Below are 19,861 nucleotides of genomic sequence, written 5' to 3'. Positions count from 1 at the left end.
ATTTAAAGAACTATTTGCTAAACATATTTAATTTCTCACAAACAAGCATTTTCTGTTTGGAACTCATTTTGAATGTCTGTGTCAGAGATCTGCTGCTTTCGCTCTGAGAAAGAGAAGCTTGGGAAAGCTCCCTTTCACCCAAACAGAATTATAAAAGTGCATCCAGAACCAGTCAAAACAAAATACATCAAAGTTTATTTTGGACCTGTGCAAATATCTATACACATGAAAACCTCCGGGTCAAAATGACCCACAGCATCATATTTGTATACAAAATCTACACAGACATTCCACAACACATCAGTGTGTCCATATTTTGACGTTAGGTTCATGACCCAAAATGAGGAAAAGTTATTTAATTTCATGAAGAAAAAGAGACGTTAACTAGTATTTTAGACAACTCAAAAGTGGAAATGGGTCAAATTGACCCGTAACATAATAGGAGGGTTAAATGTGAATCACATTTTTATTTGGCGTACCCCTGACGGCAGTGTACCCCAGTTTGGGAATACCTGCTCTAGAACAAACCCCTCCCTTCCGCTAATTTCACCTGTGTTTATCATGGCCAAAAAGGACATTTTTCCAATATAGCCAATTTTGACTTTGTGCCTGTGGACTTTAGTAGAAACTGTTTATCATCCACACACGGGCTTGAAAATTACTGCACCATAATTCTACGTGAGCCTTGACAGATTCTCGCTGTTTCATCTGTCCTCGAGACTCTGCCCACGAGAGACTAATCATTATCAAAAGTCTTAACTTCATTCATCCCAAAAGTCACATCCCATGTGACAAGCTGACAGTAGGAACCAACGTCAGACCAATAATATCATGGTGATAGTGGGAGATGGGCCGGGATCTGGGATCCAGCCTGCAGACAGGGGCTGTCTGTGGTGACCCATCCCAGAACCGAGGAGTGTGATGGGACCCGCTTGAAATGTGGATGACCTCTCTGTCAGTCAGTGGCGAGGTCAGTACAGGTGCATCACAGCTGGGACCGAGAGACTGAAAAACAGCTTCTATCTCAAGGCCATCAAACTGTTAAACAGCCATCACTAACACAGAGAGGCTGCTGCCTACATACAGACTTGAAATCATTGGCCACCTTAATAAATGGATCACTAGTCACTTTATTAATGCCACTTTAATAATGATGTTTACATATCTTGCATTACTCATACCATATGTATATACTGTATTTTATACCATCTATTGCGTCTAGCCTATGCCGCTCGGTCATTGCTCATCCATATATTTATATGTACATATTCTTATTCCATCCCTTTACTTAGATTTGTGTGTATAAGGTAGTTGTTGTGGAATTGTTAGATTACTTGTTGATATTGCTGCACTGTCGGAACTAGAAGCACAAGCATTTCGCTACACTCACAATAACATCTTCTAACCATGTGTATGTGACCAATAAAATGTGATTTGATTTGAATCACCCCTCCTTCCCATCAGCCTGCCAGCTTGCTCTTCCAGAGTCAGGTGCTGCTGAGATTAACATCATCCTTACTGTACAGGATCTCATCAAAAGGCCCTATTAAAGGTATGGCCAGGATAATTACCAAGGTCTATCTGCTAGTCAACTTTCTGAGTGAAGATTTGGAGGGTGCTGTCTGGATACCACAACTAAGGATGATGATGATAGCCATGATTGTGTCTCTGCTGCTTGTCTAAATAGAGACAGAAATAATGATGTGTTATTTGCCAGGTGTTACTGGGCCTCAAGGCCCCCTGCTACAGGATCATGATAATGAGCTATGGGCTGAAATGACACTGGTGGCTCTGAAAGCAGTGCCCTCCTGAGCCAAATCCCACACCTCTGCAGGGACCAAGTGTGAGGTCTATGAAACCCCACCCCTCCCATCTATTTAATGAACTGGAGCTGTACATCCATGTACCAATGCAGGGGCATCTTTCTTGACGTATTGGCAGTGGTGTAAAGTACTTAAGCAAAAATACTTTAAAGTATTACTCAAGTCATTTTTTGGGGTATCTGTACTTTACTATTTATATTTTTGACTACTTTTACTTTACTACATGCTTAAAGAAAATAATGTACTTTTTACTCCATACATTTCCTCTGCCACCCAAAAGTACTTGTTACATTTTGAATTCTTAGCAGGATGGGAAAATGGTCCAATTCCCACACTTATCAAGATAACATTCCTGGTCATCTCTACTGCCTCTGATTTGGTAGACTTACTAAACACAAATGCTAAGTTTGTAAATTATGTCTGAGTGTTGGAGTGTGCCCCTGACTGTCCTTAAATTTAAAAAACATGAAAAGTGTGACGTCTGGTTTGCTTAATATAAGGAATTAGAAATTATTTATACTTTTATTTTTGATACTTAACTATATTTCAGAAATTACATTAACTTTTGATACTTAAGTATATTTAAAACCAAATACATTTAGACTTTTACTCAAGTAGTATTTTACTGGGTGACTTTCACTTTTACTTGAGTCTATTAAGGTATCTTTACTTTTACTCAAGTACACAATTGGGTACTTTTTCTACCATTACTTATTAGGAGGTTATTAACTAATTTAGACATACCACTCCTCCTACCTTATTTTACTGTCTTCACCCTTTCCCTCACCTTTCTGTCTTTTTTCAGTTGCTGTTCCTTGATTACATCTTGATTATAACTTTAATCTATTCTGTTACTGTTTTAATCTAATCTCATGAAAAATCTCTTACTTTTTTAGTTTACTGTTCCTTGATTACTGTATATTATTTGACTCTACTCTTCTATCATATCCTGAAAACATTCTCTCTCTTTTATTGTTTTCAGTCTCTCAACAAACTTTCTTCAGTTTTCAAGTAGGCTAACTCTTCTGACTTTGTCTCTCACTAACTCAGTCCCTCAGTCACTCTCTCTCTCTCTTCCCTCCTCAGACTTGTTTCAGGTCTGTGGGACATCACTAATAGGCTGTTTGGGCTTTGGGTTCTCCTCTTTATCTGAGCCTGGTAAACTGACCCTAACTTCACCCTGGGGGTCATGGATTATAGGTCAGGTGGACTGGTTTGGTGTGCTGACATGGTGTAAACACCCTGACAGTAACCGTCCCATGTATCATCCAGCCTCCTGTCCAGGCCCCACCGGGCCTGGGACACCCACCAATCACTGTCCAACAGAAAGACAGGGCCCTAATTCATCACCCTTCACTGTCTTTGTCTCTACATGGGGCTCAGGCTCCAGCCAAGCCAGAACCACAGCACTGTAACCTACTCTGGGTCTGGTTCTGAGATAGAGTCTAACCCAATCGCCGTATAACTGCTTTAGTGAGTGTTCAAGGCTTCTCTGTGATCTGTCTGTTGCTGTTCTTTTCCACAGAATCATGTTCTTCATTCCAAACATGCAGCGTTTTATGGGTGTTGGTGTCAGCAGTGAGGAAAAGCCAAAATCCAGGCTCAGTCTGCTGAAGTCATTAGGTTTATGACGGAGAGCCTCTGATATGTTTTACTGTTAAAGGCTTGGTGCCGAGGAACTCCCGCCCTCCCCTGTGACCCCCCACAGGCATATCTCAGAGTCCAATACACACATGCATGCACGTACGCGATACACATACACGCGCACGCACACACACACACACACACACACACACACACACACACACACACACACACACACACACACACACACACACACACACACACACACACACACACACACACACACACACACACACACACACACACACTTTCATGGCACATACACACATAGACAAAGTTAAAGCACACACACATTAAAGTTCTAGCCATTACACAGCATAAATCAAAACACATCCCCACCCAAAGCATAACGTATCAGGCACACTTACAGTATGGCCCCACATCAACACAAGCTTTAATTTTACAGTGATCAGCACCTACAACCCTCGAACCCATCATTCATCTCCCCAGTCCCCCATGGCTGATGCACTACTTTGTCTGATCATCTCAAAGTATTGGATCCTGTAACCTGTAGCCAGTTAGCAGCCTGCCTGGTGGGGGTTCACTGCCATGTGGGGCCGTTAGAGAACAGTCTCTGGGTGGACACTGGGGTCATCTCCCTGACAACACAAGATTAATGTTGTGTTTATCTCCGCCGGTGAATGACCAGTGCGTAAATCTGTCGTCAGCGCCTCCTGAAGTTAACCACTTTCACAGAGGTGTCTGCAAACCCTTAATCCCCCGGGACACTGATGACACACAGACACACACATAAACACACACACACACACACACACACACACACACACACACACACACACACACAGAAACACACCATTTATGTAAAGCCACATGCACATTATAAACATATACTGCACATATAAGTGCATTTTGTATAGGCAGCCTAATACATTTTCCTCCTGTCATATGCATTCATTTTTTCCTGGAATTTCAGATGGTTATTTGGATGGTTATGCAACCAGCTTTGGATAAATATTCAGTTGAACATTTCAGCTTGTCCTATTCGAAGTGGTTGCCCGGTGGTGATGTGGCCATGGTTACCTAGTCAGAGATGCGTGTACTGTAGCACAAACTGTAAAGCAGAGAAAACAGGCCATTCTTAACCCTATCTACTTTATCTACCTATCTCATTCACTACACAAAATGCAAAAATAAAGAAATACATGTGCCTATATGCAAGTCTTGCACAGACTAACACACACAGACACACATTCTCCTTTCTCCTTCCAGAGATATAAAGATGCTGTCAGAGATGAACATTCGATGCTGACTGTTTATCCTTTTTTCTCTAAAAGCTCTGATCCTGTGCATTTTTTGGGGGAGGTGTCATGGCGTGGGCTCTGGCTCTGGTGACGTTTAACAGACTCCAGATGTGGAGGAGCGGGAGGAGAGGGGAGGAGAGGGGAGGAGAGTGGAGCGGTGCGCCCGGCAGGCCCAGAGAGTGAGAGAGAGGGGCCGCTGGCCCCCGGACCCCACAGGGGACATGACTAATCGCTGTGTCACATCCGTCTCCCAAGACTAACACAGAGCCCTCCCTCTTTTCCCCTCTCTCTAAACCCACCTTCTTCTCTCTATATCAGTATCTTATCTGTTTTCCTCTCTCGCTCTTCCCTTCTCCCTTTATCCTTGCTGTCCTTCTTTCTTGTGTCCATCAATATCCCTCTTAGAATTTCTACCCCTTTCCATAGATACTTCATGCTATTTGCATTCATCTTCCTCCCTGTATCTCCCTCTATTCCCAGCTCACTCAGGAACATGCAGCTCCTCACAGGGATGTCTCTGTTTGAGGAACACAGCAGAAGACATTTAGAAACGTACATGAATGCAAATTAATTCAGGACTTGAGTTTATTCTGGCTGACAGAGCTGGTCTGTCCTCCAAAATAGCACATGGAGCGGATGAGGAGGAATCTGCAGTTTCCATCATCCCTCATCAGAGACTTACACACACACACACATACACACACACACTACATGAACGCACTCGCAAACCAACTCACACACACACACACACACACACATGCACGCACAAACACACACACATTATCATAAAAAATGTAATCGTTTAATCGCTTTAAGCTGGTAATTTAGATTGATTTACATGGGGGGATATATAAACCTAATCAGATGACGAACGTGTGTGTGTGTATTTGTATGTTTATGTTTATGTTGACCTAAATTGTAAGCTAAAACACAGTTATTTTAGGAATGCTTGGCATGCCTCCCCTAAATGGATTTATCTCCCTTATCAGCAGTTAGTATTTACAAAGACACATATACACACATACACATACAGTCAGGTCCAAAATGTTTGGCACCCTTGATAAAAATTTGCAAAATATTGTATACAAAAAAAGGGGAAACAAGTAACAAGTATTAAAAAACATCTCAGAAAGATGTTTTCAATACTCCAGCACCCTCCCCTTGCAAGGATAATGGCACCCAGCCTTTTTCTAAAATGTTTTATGAAATTGGAGAACACATTGGGAGGGATCTTAGACCATTCCTCTATGTCTATACAGACTCTTTCCAGATCCTTAATATCCATCGGTCTGCTCTTATGGACTGCCCTCTTTAATTCAAACCACAGGTTTTCAATGGGGTTCAAGTCTGGAGAATGAGACGGCCATTGCAAAAAGTTGATTTTGTGGTCAGTTAACCATTTCTTTGTGGATTTTGATGTGTGCTTGTGGTTATTGTCTTCCTGGCAGAGGCAACCAGGTTTTTGGCTAAAATATCCTGGCACTTACATGATACAGTTCATGATGCAGTTGACCTTAACAAGGGCCCCAGAACCAGTGGAAACAAAACTGCCTCAACATCAAAGATCTACCACTATATTTGACAGTGGGTATGAGGTTCTTTTCTGCATCAATCTTTCGACACCAATCTCAACACTGGTGTGCATGGCCAAAGAGCTCTATTTGCATGTCATCTGACCATTGCATTGGTTCCAATCCATGTTTCAATGTCGTTTAGCAAACTCCAGGCGTTTACAACCTTTTTTTGAGTAAAATGGCACCGGAAGAAATGGCAGCAGTTTTACAGGCGCCCAACCAATTGTGCTATTATGTGTTTTTTCGTGTTATTTGTAACTTATTTTGTACATAATGTTTCTGCCACCGTATCTTACGGCAAAAAAGAGCTTCTGGATACCAGGACAGTGATCACTCACCTCAGACTAGACAAAGATTTTTTCTTCAACAAGCAGGACGCACAGGACATTCTCCGAACACCCGACAAGGCCAACATCCCAGTTATTTGCAAGAGGAAGAGATGCAGGTACCAAGGACACAGAGCGGGGTGCCTCATAAGGATCCGCAGAAGGCGAGTGGGAAAACAGCTTTTACCGTCAATATTACTCACCAACGTACAATCATTGAACAATAAATTAGACAAGGTACTATCATGAATATCCTACCAACGGGACATCAAAAACTGAAACATCTTATGTTTCACGGAATCGTGGCTGAATGATGACATGGATATTCAGCTAGCAGGATATACGCTGCACCGGCAAGATAGAACAGCACACTCCGGTAAGACGAGGGGGAGCGGTCTGTGCATATTTGTAAACAACAGCTGGTGCACGAAATCAAAGGAAGGCTCTAGATTTTGCTCGCCTGAAGTAGAGTATGTTATGATAAACTGTAGACCACATTATTTGCTAAGAGAGTTTTCATCTATACTTTTGTGGCTGTTTATTTACCACCACAGATGGTTGCTGGCACAAAGACCACACTCAGTCAGCTGTATAAGGAAATAAGCAAACAGGAAACCGCTCACCCAGAGGCGGCGCTCCTAGTGGCTGGAGACTCGGTCTATAAAAAAGTGGTCAGATGAAGCAGATGCTAAACTACAGGACTGTTTTGCTATCACAGACTGGAATATGTTCCGGGATTCTTCCAATGGCATTGAGGAGTACACCACATTAGTCACTGGCTTTATCAATAAGTGCATCGAGGATGTCGTCCCCACAGTGACTGTACGTACATACCCCAACCAGAAGCCATGGATTACAGGCAACATTTGCACTGAGCTAAAGGGTAGAGCTGCCGCTTTCAAGGTACGGGACTCTAACCCGGAAGCTTATAAGAAATCCTGCTATGCCCTTCGAAGAACCATCAAACAGGCAAGCGTCAATACAGGGCTAAGATTGAATCGTACTACACCGGCTCCGACGCTCGTCTTATGTGGCAGGGCTTGCAAACTATTATAGACTACATTTACATTTACATTTACGTCACTTAGCAGACGCTCTTATCCAGAGCGACTTACAAATTGGTGCTTTCACCTTATGATATCCAGTGGAACAACCACTCTACAATAGTACATCTATATCTTTTTTGGGGGGGAGGGTGGGGGGGGGTAGAAGGATTAATCCTATCCCAGGAAGGTGGTGATTGACTCCGGTGTCCTGGCGTCGTGAGGGAGCTTGTTCCACCATTGGGGTGCCAGAGCAGCGAACAGTTTTGACTGGGCTGAGCGGGAACTGTGCTTCCGCAGAGGTAGGGAGGCGAGCAGGCCAGAGGTGGATGAACGCAGTGCCCTTCTTTGGGTGTAGGGACTGATCAGAGCCTGAAGGTACGGAGGTGCCGATCCCCTCACAGCTCCGTAGGCAAGCACCATGGTCTTGTAGCAGATGCGAGCTTCAACTGGAAGCCAGTGGAGTGTGCGGAGGAGCGGGGTGACATGAGAGAACTTGGGAAGGTTGAACACCAGACGGGCTGCGGCGTTCTGGATGAGTTGTAGGGGATTAATGGCACAGGCAGGGAGCCCCGCCAACAGCGAGTTGCAGTAATCCAGACGGGAGATGACAAGTGCCTGGATTAGGACCTGCGCTGCTTCCTGTGTGAGGCAGGGTTGTACTCTGCGAATGTTGTAGAGCTTGAACCTACAGGATCGGGTCACCACCTTGATGTTAGCAGAGAACGACAGGGTGTTGTCCAGGGTCACGCCAAGGCTCTTAGCACTCTGGGAGGAGGACACATTGGAGTTGTCAACCGTGATGGCGAGATCATGGAACGGGCAGTCCTTCCCCGGGAGGAAGAGCAGCTCCGTCTTGCCGAGGTTCAGCTTGAGGTGGTGATCCGTCATCCACACTGATATGTCTGCCAGACATGCAGAGATGCGATTCGTCACCTGGTTATCAGAAGGGGGAAAGGAGAAGATTAATTGTGTGTCGTCTGCATAGCAATGATAGGAGAGACCATGTGAGGATATGACAGCGCCAAGTGACTTGGTGTATAGCGAGAAAAGGAGAGGACCTAGAACTGAGCCCTGGGGGACACCAGTGGTGAGAGCACGTGGTGCGGAGACGGATTCTCGCCACGCCACCTGGTAGGAGCGACCTGTCAGGTAGGACGCAATCCAAGAGTGAATTTTCCAATGGTTATGGATGATAACGGGACTTTACATGCATTACCTCATTTTTATACCCCATTGAAACAGGAAGCCATAGAAGGCCACAACACAGTTCCTTATGCTGAGATTCACTTAAAAAGTAGAATGTTAAGGCAGATTTTATTTTGTTTGATTTTATTCATAAGAACCTTTAGGGGTACCAATAATTTTGACACTTATCTTTTTGTTTAAGCAATTGTATTAGGGTAAAATAATATATTGATATAGCTCGATATTTGAATTATTTATTTTATACAGTCTTTTTTGCTCGTCTTTCTAAAGGGTGCCTGACTGTATACTGTGGCAGATTTTTGTGCTACACTGCCATTTACAGAGCTCTAGTGCAATTTCCTCCAGTGTCACATCATAGTCATGTTCTCTCTGAGTATGTGAGTGTGATGGATGGAGGGGGAGAGAGAGAGAGAAAGAGAGAGAAAGAGGAAGATAAAGGGAGAGAGAGAGAGAAAGAAAGAAAGAGATAAAGAGAGAGAAAGAGAGACAGAGGAAGATAAAGGGAGAGAGAGAGAAATAGGGAGATAAAGGGAGAGAGAGAGAGAAGGAGAGAGAACAAAACATAAGCCACAAGCTTTCAAAAGGGATAGGTACCTATCCGTGGTGTGAGCTGCTCATTAAATGCATAGTGCTGCGACCTGCTGATTGAACACCCCCTGCACGGACCCTCCAGTCTCAATCCCACCTGATTACCCATCCAGTTAGCTCAGACCTGACTCATTCACACACCACTGGGCCTTACAGGGGCCCATTGTTACAAACAGACTTCAATCAGACAGGCTCTCCACAACTATGATGACTTCCATCATACCAGCAAAACTGGACTAAACTTCAGCCCCTGAGACACACAGTGACACACTCATTACCCATAGTTACAAAGGGATACACACATATATCCACATTCAGTCTCTCTCTCTCTCTCTCTCTCTCTCTCTCTCTCTCTCTCTCTCTCTCTCTCAGACTCACATTCACTCACTCACTCACTCACTCACTCACTCACTCACTCACTCACTCACTCACTCACTCACTCACTCACTCACTCACTCACTCACTCACTCACTCACTCACTCACTCACTCACTCACTCACTCACTCACTCACTCACTCACTCACTCACGTACACACATACTGGACACGCACTCTTACCCTCACACTGACTACCATAAATAGACATAAAAGAAGGATTTGACAAAGTGAAGCCTCTTTCACCATCTATTTTCATTTTGACCATCTCCAGATCCCTCTACCAACCAGATTACTGCCTGGGGACCATGGTAACAGCCAATAACCTGGAGAACAGCCTATTAGAGCCCAGGAACAACACAGGGCCTAACGACCAATAGGTCCTTCACTGAAGAAATCAGAATTCACTGCTAGGCCTTAATTCTTTACCTTTGTCTTTCTTCTTCTTGTCTTTTTCTGCATCGTACAATCTCTTCAGATCTGAAATCGAGAAACAAAATAAAAATGTCTTAAAACAAGGCCAACGATTATTTGAAAACAAAATCCTCAAGTAGTCTGATGAAAGAAACTAAATCTAGGTGGTGATGTTGTGTCCATTAGTGCAAGCGATATATATGACTGGTTTTGTGCTTTCCAACATAACAAATATGAATAATGGCAATAATAACTACTCCACTAAGCAACATTGATGATGGTGCTCATAGATAAATATTTACAGTCAAGTAAACTATTTGGGGTTGTGTTTAGGATCTTTAACTATTCATACTCCATCGACCCACAGCATCATGGGTAGTTTGTGTTTCTGAAAAGCTCCAATCCAGATGTTCACGGGCGAGAAGGAGGAGGGGGAAAGACAAATATTAGTCTACTGGAAGAGACAGAGTGGGCTTTGGGGTTAAAAAAGATCAACAATACAGGGCGGGAAGCGAGAACACACACACACACACACACACACACACACACACACACACACACACACACACACACACACACACACACACACACACACACACACACACACACACACACACACACACACACACACACACACACACACACTATAGCGCCGCTGCATGAAAAACATAGAAGTTAATCTTGCAGATAGTATTCTTCTGAAATACTGTATGTTGATAACTTATTTATGCAGAGTGGGTGAAAACTAGTGGGTTGGTTTCCGGTGCTATAGTTATAGTCTGCAGTGAGGGAAACAGGGTAACAATATCCCTGGTGATGATGTCATTAGCTGTGTCAGACTGGCCAATGAAGGAGTAAAAAAGGAATGTTACTCTAGGCCACTGCACCCAAAGGCTGCTCCGCTGCAACAGTAGAGCAGATACAGAGAATGACGGGGGTTGATAAAAGCATAGATAACAGCCCAACACACCACACAGAGAAAAACCTAGACCCTGCTGCAGGACAGAGGCCCAGAGGGAAGAAATATAGAAAGATGCTAAGATATAGAGAATGAGCACAGATCTATCGATCCCTTAGGGACACTTTTCTCTGCATTATTATTTTCTCTGATTAGGTCTGTTATAAAGTAATAATGCATATACTGTAAGTTTTATATTTTACAGAGCTATCAAAGGACAAAAGAGATTGTTTCATGTTTGTGTGTTTATGCAGCAAGACTATTTCTTGTGTGTGTGTGTGTGTGTGTGTGTGTGTGTGTGTGTGTGTGTGTGTGTGTGTGTGTGTGTGTGTGTGTGTGTGTGTGTGTGTGTGTGTGTGTGTGTGTGTGTGTGTGCGTGCCTGTATGCTCCCTCCCTTGCAACCAAACATGAAGTCAGCAGCTATTTCTGCTAGAGTGACGGATTTTCCTTTTCAAGGCCCTCAGACACAAGGTCACAGTGGTCAGTGTGTGGAGATCACAGGCAGCCAAACCAACCCCACCCTGCCCATCACCAGACCACCTCCATCCACCCTGCCCATCACCAGAACACCTCCATCCACCCTGCCCATCACCAGACCACCTCCATCCACCCTGCCCATCACCAGACCACCTCCATCCACCCTGCCCATCACCAGACCACCTCCATCCACCCTGCCCATCACCAGACCACCTCCATCCACCCTGCCCATCACCAGACCACCTCCATCCACCCTGCCCATCACCAGACCACCTCCATCCACCCTGCCCATCACCAGACCACCTCCATCCACCCTGCCCATCACCAGACCACCTCCATCCACCCTGCCCATCACCAGACCACCTCCATCCACCCTGCCCATCACCAGACCACCTCCATCCACCCTGCCCATCACCAGACCAGCTCCATCCACCCTGCCCATCACCAGACCATCCTCCATCCACCCTGCCCATCACCAGATCAGCTCCATCCACCCTGCCCATCACCAGACCACCTCCATCCACCCTGCCCATCACCAGACCACCTCCATCCACCCTGCCCATCACCAGACCACCTCCATCCACCCTGCCCATCACCAGACCACCTCCATCCACCCTGCCCATCACCAGACCACCTCCATCCACCCTGCCCATCACCAGACCACCTCCATCCACCCTGCCCATCACCAGACCACCTCCATCCACCCTGCCCATCACCAGACCACCTCCATCCACCCTGCCCATCACCAGACCAGCTCCATCCACCCTGCCCATCACCAGAGCACCTCCATCCACCCTGCCCATCACCAGACCACCTCCATCCACCCTGCCTATCACCAGACCAGCTCCATCCACCCTGCCCATCACCAGAGCACCTCCATCCACCCTGCCCATCACCAGACCACCTCCATCCACCCTGCCCATCACCAGACCACCTCCATCCACCCTGCCCATCACCAGACCACCTCCATCCACCCTGCCCATCACCAGACCACCTCCATCCACCCTGCCCATCACCAGACCAGCTCCATCCACCCTGCCCATCACCAGAGCACCTCCATCCACCCTGCCCATCACCAGACCACCTCCATCCACCCTGCCTATCACCAGACCAGCTCCATCCACCCTGCCCATCACCAGAGCACCTCCATCCACCCTGCCCATCACCAGACCACCTCCATCCACCCTGCCCATCACCAGACCACCTCCATCCACCCTGCCCATCACCAGACCACCTCCATCCACCCTGCCCATCACCAGACCACCTCCAACCACCCTGCCCATCACCAGAACACCTCCATCCACCCTGCCCATCACCAGAACACCTCCATCCACCCTGCCCATCACCAGACCACCTCCATCCACCCTGCCCATCACCAGACCACTTCCATCCACCCTGCCCATCACCAGACCACCTCCATCCACCCTGCCCATCACCAGACCACCTCCATCCACCCTGCCTATCACCAGACCAGCTCCATCCACCCTGCCCATCACCAGAGCACCTCCATCCACCCTGCCCATCACCAGACCACCTCCATCCACCCTGCCCATCACCAGACCACCTCCATCCACCCTGCCCATCACCAGACCAGCTCCATCCACCCTGCCCATCACCAGACCACATCCATCCACCCTGCCCATCACCAGACCACCTCCATCCACCCTGCCCATCACCAGAACACCTCCATCCACCCTGCCCATCACCAGAACACCTCCATCCACCCTGCCTATCACCAGACCAGCTCCATCCACCCTGCCCATCACCAGAGCACCTCCATCCACCCTGTCCATCACCAGACCACCTCCATCCATCCTGCCCATATCACTATACACCAGCAGGGGCGCAGACACGGCATGGGCAACACCAAACACCAGCCAGCCAGCCAACACGCAACACAGCCTGACCTTAACACCGGTATCCCTGATCCAAATCATTCCTCTGTGTGCTTCTGAGCCGATCGAAGGAATGGTTGTAAGTGTTAAGTGACAATAAATTACCTGATGAATAAATAATATGAAAGGTCCACAGAGGGGTAATTTACAATGTAAATCTAATTATTACAGAGGTGCAGCAGATGATAGTGCAGCCATTAGACCACTTTACCATCTTATTATCTGTCTAAAAGGAAGGGCCTATTGTGCAAAATGCTCATTCACACTGCTTACAGTTGGATAGTGTGGAAACGTTTATGGGATTAAAAGAGGGGAAACCGGAAACCGCACATAGCAGCTGTGTGATCGAGGAAACGACAGCATTCTTGGAAACCTTTGCTTCCTTAGGGCCTACTGCTGCTGATGATAGTTTTCCTACTGATATGTTTTATCTTTTTTCCATTTCTCCACTTGTGAAGATATGGACGGACCAATTCTGATATTTTATTTCAGAATTGGTTCAAATTAGGTTAAGGTTAGGGTTAGGGTCAGAGTTAAAGGAAAACTTTTTCCTTTAAGGGTTTGGTTAAGAGTCAGCAGTGGGCCTCCCGAGTGGCGCAGTGGTCTAAGGCACTGCATCGCAGTGCAAGCTGTGCCACTAGATATTCTGGTTCGAGTCCAGGCTCTGTTGCAGCCGGCCGCGACTGGGAGACCCATGGGGCGGCGCACAATTGGCTCAGCGTCGTCCGGGTTAGGGAGGGTTTGGCCGGCAGGGATATCCTTGTCTCAACACGCACTAGCGTCTCCTGTGGCGGGCCGGGTGCAGTGCACGCTGACACGGTCGCCAGGTGTACGGTGTTTCCTCTGACACATTGGTGTGGCTGACTTCCGGGTTGGATGGGCATTGTGTCAAGAAGCAGTGGTTGGGTTGTGTTTCGGAGGACGCATGGCTCTCGACCTTCGCCTCTCTCGAGTCCATACGGGAGTTGCAGCGATGAGACAAGACTGTAACTACCAATTGGACACCATGAAATTGGGGAGAAAAAAGTGGTGAAAAAATAATAAAAAGAGTTAGCAGTGTCCTGATAGTCTCTCCCATCTAGGATAGGCCTCCCTCTGGTTGCAGGCCTACAGAGAAAGAGGATGCAGGGAGAGCGACAGTGAACCATTGTGAAAAAGAGTTTCATGACAGGAAAGCGTTTCTTTTTTGGGTTTGGGTCGGGGCTACATCTCTCCCCATACAGGAGACATAGCCTACTCTCGCCCTTCCCTCGCATAAATATTTGGCTTCCTCTGATATATCTAATAAAATTGTTTATAATGTTTCCCAAGTATTTTCCAATGGAGGAAGGATGTAGACTATTTTACAGGGGGAAAGAAAACGCGCGAGAGAGAAAGCGAAGAGAGATTGAACGTCAGAGCGCACCTTTTGTAAATATTTGAGACATCTGTGAATCCCGTATAACCTTTTCTGTCTTGAGAGAGATTTACTCTTTCCTGTGATAAGTTCTCCATCACACCGCTCCAATAAATACTGTCTCGGGTGTTACCGTTAGCACACAAAGTCATGGATTTAGCCTAGGCTACTTCTCTTCCTAAACCTAGAGAACACGAGTTTGCAACACGTCTTACCGCCTAAACGAACAAAGAACACTGCACATGCAACCATGATATCCACACCTGTCGGCTTCCTTTGAACAGAACCATGTGATCAACTTATTTACAGATCATATTATGCTTTGTTATGTATTCCCTTTGTAATTGGTCCCTGGACATTTAGACAAATCTAAAGTCCTCCCATTTTTCTATGGGGTGGGCCAAAAGTCGTTGGTACATCTATTAGTTTAACAACAAGGAAGCACTCTTATCAACTTCCACTGTCCTCCAAGAGTTGACCAATCTCCTCTTCAGTTTTCTCCTCAATTAATGCACCTTGGAGAGCAAGTGTAGGAAAACTCCACTTTCCCTTGCCTTCACACAAAAATGTCAAACGCATCAAATCCTTATTGTTTGAAAGGCGACCACAGCCACATGTCATGACTCATGATGAGTAGTAGGTCCTATACCATAGAAAGAGAAAGTTGTGAGATGTGGTGCAACGTCTAGCAACGTTTATGAGTCAAACAGTAACAACAAAAAACTCCTAACACCAAACGTCTGGCGTCATCAACAACACGCCTGTGTTTCGCTCTCTCTCTCTCCTTGGTGTGCTAATTTACATAAACCGGATTATTGCGTTGTTGGGTTTTGAGTTTACAAGAAAGTCCTTTCACTGTACTTGTGCATGTGACATTAAAAACGTGAAACTTGAAACTTCAACAAATTAAAATGTATGCTTTGTTTTGGTGTTATTCATTTATTTTCCACCTGTGATGTGTAGGCTGTCAATTGAGATGTTACTTCATGAGGACAATGGCCACATCAGAGAGAAACCCCCCATGAGCTTAGCCAGCAGTGAAGTGAACGTTCTGCAGCACGGTGATGATGATCCATGTGATGTTTGTAAGATTTTTAGTAATCATTTTACAGTATTGAGAAATAAATAAACCCTGCCTCTTCATTAGCATTAATCTCCCTTTGATTAGTGCAACGGCTGTCGTATAGAGGGGACCAAGGCGCAGCGTGTTGAGTGCTCATAATTACTGTTTATTAAACTCAGAACACTAAAGAAAATAACAAAGAGAAAACGATCAGCTAACAGTTCTGTCAGGTACTGAAGACTACACAGAACACAACTAAACAGAATACAACTGCCCACAAACACAATAGAAAAAACCCCAACTTAAATATGATCTCCAATTAGAGACAACCCGAACCAGCTGCCTCTAATTGGAGATCATCCCAAAAAACTCCAACATAGAAATAGAAAACTAGAACTAAACATAGAAATAGAAAACATAGAAAAACCACCCAAAACACCCCCTGTCACGCCCTGACCTACTCTACTATAGAAAATGACATCTTACTAGGGTCAGGACGTGACAATTAGAAAAAAGCCACAATGACAAAATACTCTTTGATCCAATATTTCACCAAGGTTATTTTTCATCCCTTTGTGATTGTTATTACAGTTCTATAATGAATACATTCAGTTTATCCTTCAATATTTTCTCATTTCCAACACTGACAGTTTTTTAAATTAATTGAAATAATTTTATATAGGCCTTCATTTCACCCTCTTTCCCCTTTCACCCTCTCCCAGTACTCCTTTCCTTTCCACAGCCCTTCCAGAATAGACTATGTAACATTGATGTGGGGTCAGCCGGTTCGTGTCGTGTGGTTGTGTGTGGATACAGATGGGGACTCTTAATGAAGGATCTTAATTTGAGCCAGTTTGCTACACCAGGTAAATAATCCTGCAGCACCAAGAAATGGGAATTATAATTAATGGACATTTTTGTATGGGTTGATACATTTTTCATAAGGGAAAATCAAGTCTGAAATTGAAAAGTGGAAATTACAAACTTCAGAAGCCATTTTAAACCTCAAATACACTTTTTACATCTCAAATACGTTTTACATTTCCTGCAATCTGCATTCTCCTGCAACAGGGTGATCAAATTAAGATCCTATATCTGTACATTGCTGTGATGATGACAGGTCCTAAGAGTATCTGACACACACCACACACACACACAGTCACGCATCATAGAGTCCAAACACTGCAACAGTAGTACAATGTGTCACTTGCCATCAGGCCATGGTTCAGTGAATGCCCCATTCTGTGTCACCAGAGAGACAGTCACAGGGGGAATTCTGTTACACAAGACCTGCTCTTGCAGGCTCCAGACCTTCAGGCCAGAGGAACCTCTCACTATGCAGACACCTTCTAACTGACAACACTCATAACCATATAACAGAGCTCTACCATTAGAGGAGGAACAGATGCACTGGACCTAATGTTTTAATAGAAACATAGTCAATCTTAGAGGAGTGTGAAAACTACATATGTCCAAATGGATGCAACATGTGTATTCCCTTGTATGTGTCTGGTATTTGGAAGTGATGTTTTGTTGTGTGTGTACTAGAATGAATATGAATATAGTGTGAATGTTTATGATTCACGGTGTGGATGACGTGTTCCTGCTCTGAATGATAAACTATACATGCTGTCATCCAACACAACAGAACCCCTCCTCCCTCTTTGTCATAATGCTAATGTTGCAGTACGATGACGTCATTGGCGATGCTATATCTAATACCTTCTATTATGTTCAAAACTCTCTACGTTGTTGACGATCTACCCTGACAACTGTGCCCTTTTCTGTGCAATGTATATCACAGAGTCACAGTGTGCTAGTTAAGATGTGTTATGTAGCAAGGTTTGGCCTGGATCCTGAGTGAGATGGCTGCTGCTTGTGTCTGTCTCTATGCTCTGAGCCCTGGGGACTCTCTCTATCCCAGGTAGATAGGGTGATGGATTACATTCTCACTCAAAGTCACTCACAGCATACAGCTCTCCAAAACATGAAAGCCTAGTCAGAAGATCCCAGTCTATAGGCCTATAGCTAAATATATATGTAGCTAGCTACCTGTCAGAGAGAAAGTGAGAGAGGGAGAGTTAGAGAGACAGAGGGAAGGAGAGAGATGAAAAGATGGACAGAAAGAGAGAGAGCGTTATCATACCGTTAACGTAGATGCCTCTTTTGAAAGACAGATAATAAAAGAATAGAAGTCCATGTGGCGTCTGATCATTGAAAGGAGCTGTACATCTTTCTCATTATCACCTCTCTGATCCTTTTGAAACGTACTCCCTCAAAGGCATACAGAAATTGATCTGCATTTAGAATGTCTTCCATTATTTACACAGTAGCCTACTGTCAGTAGACTCTACATGATTCTTAACACTGTGTACTATCTAGATAGCTCAGAGAAAAAACATTACCTTTCAATGGTTACTGTTATGCTTCGAGGCTCTGGGAATGCGCATCATGGTCCTACGAGAACACCAGGAATGTCCCCCCTCCATTCGGGGGATTTCGCTTACACTGCTTGATCATCAATAGATTATCAGTAAATGCAGTATGTTTAAACATGCAACTACTTTTACATTTTAGATGTCTAGCGTAGTGAGGGCATCTAGCAGACCACAACTATGTGATATAGGCTTTCATGCACGGAAACACTTGTACTGCATATATGTATGTATTGGCACATAAATGCATGCGTGATAAGATAAACACATACAGTACCAGTCAAAATTTTGGACACTCATTCAAGAGTTTTTCTTAAGTTTTACTATTTTCTACATCATAGAATAATAGGGAAGACATCAAAACTATGAAATAACACATTTGGAATCATGTAGTAAACAAAAAAGTGTTAAACACATAAAAATATATTTTATATATTTATATTATATTTGAGATTCTTCAAAGTAGCCACGCTTTGCCTTAATGACAGCTTTGCACACTATTGGCATTCTCTCAACCAGCTTCATGAGGAATGCTTTTCCAACAGTCTTGAAGAAGTTCCCACATATGCTGATCACTTGTTGGCTGCTTTACCTACACTCTGCGGTCCAACTCATCCCAAACCAACTCAATGGTTTGAGGTTGGGTGATTGTGGAGACCAGGCCATCTGATGCAGCACTCCATCACTCTCCTTCTTGGACAAATAGCCCTTACACAGCCTGGAGGTGTGTTTTGAGTCATTGTCATGTTGAAAAACAAATGATAGCCCCACTAAGCACAAAGAAGACGGGATGGCGTATCGCTGCAGAATGCTGTGGTAGCCATGCCGGTTAAGTGTGCCTTGAATTCTAAATATATCACTGACAGTGTCACCAGAAAAGCACCCCCACACAATCACACCTCCTCCTCCATGCTTCACGGTGGGAACCACACATGCGGAGATCATCCGTTCACCTACTCTGCGTCTCACTAAGATACGGCGGTTGGAACCAAAAATCTAAAATTTGGACTCATCAGATCAAGGAACAGATTTCCACCAGTCTAATGTCCATCGCTCGTGTTTGTTGGCCCAAGCAAGTCTATTCTTCTTATTGGTGTCCTTAGTAGGGGTTCCTTGCAGAAATTTGACCATGAAGGCCTGATTCACACAGTCTCCTCTAAACAGTTGATGTTGAGATGTGTCTGATACTTGAACTCCGTGAAGCATTTATTTGGGCTGCAATTTCTGACTGGTGACTATAGAAAACGTATCCTCTACAGCAGAGGTAACTCTGGGTCTTCCTTTCATATGGGGGTGCTCCAGAAATCCAGTTTCATCATAGCACTTGATGGTTTTTGCAACTGCACTTGAAGAAGTTCTTGCAATTTTCTGCATTGACT

At 44.9% G+C, this 19,861-nt stretch overlaps 1 protein-coding gene across 1 annotated transcript; it reads left to right on the top strand.

Moving 5' to 3' along the window:
• Positions 1 to 11,623: 11,623 nt before the first annotated feature.
• LOC123724535 (early nodulin-75-like) lies at positions 11,624 to 13,648 on the top strand. The gene has a single exon (XM_045688697.1). It carries the CDS (start codon positions 11,624 to 11,626, stop codon positions 13,646 to 13,648), a length of 2,025 nt encoding a protein of 674 aa, XP_045544653.1.
• The last annotated feature ends 6,213 nt before the right edge of the window (positions 13,649 to 19,861 follow it).

Source organism: Salmo salar, chromosome ssa10, assembly GCF_905237065.1.
Source record: "Salmo salar chromosome ssa10, Ssal_v3.1, whole genome shotgun sequence".
NCBI lineage: Eukaryota > Metazoa > Chordata > Actinopteri > Salmoniformes > Salmonidae > Salmo > Salmo salar.
The sequence above is the reverse complement of the archived record's forward strand: the minus strand, read 5'-3'. Positions and strand labels throughout refer to the sequence as shown.

Coding starts and splice junctions, on each gene's coding strand:
- LOC123724535 (XM_045688697.1), top strand. CDS start 11,624: ATGAAGTCAGCAGCTATTTCTGCTAGAGTGACGGATTTTCCTTTTCAA.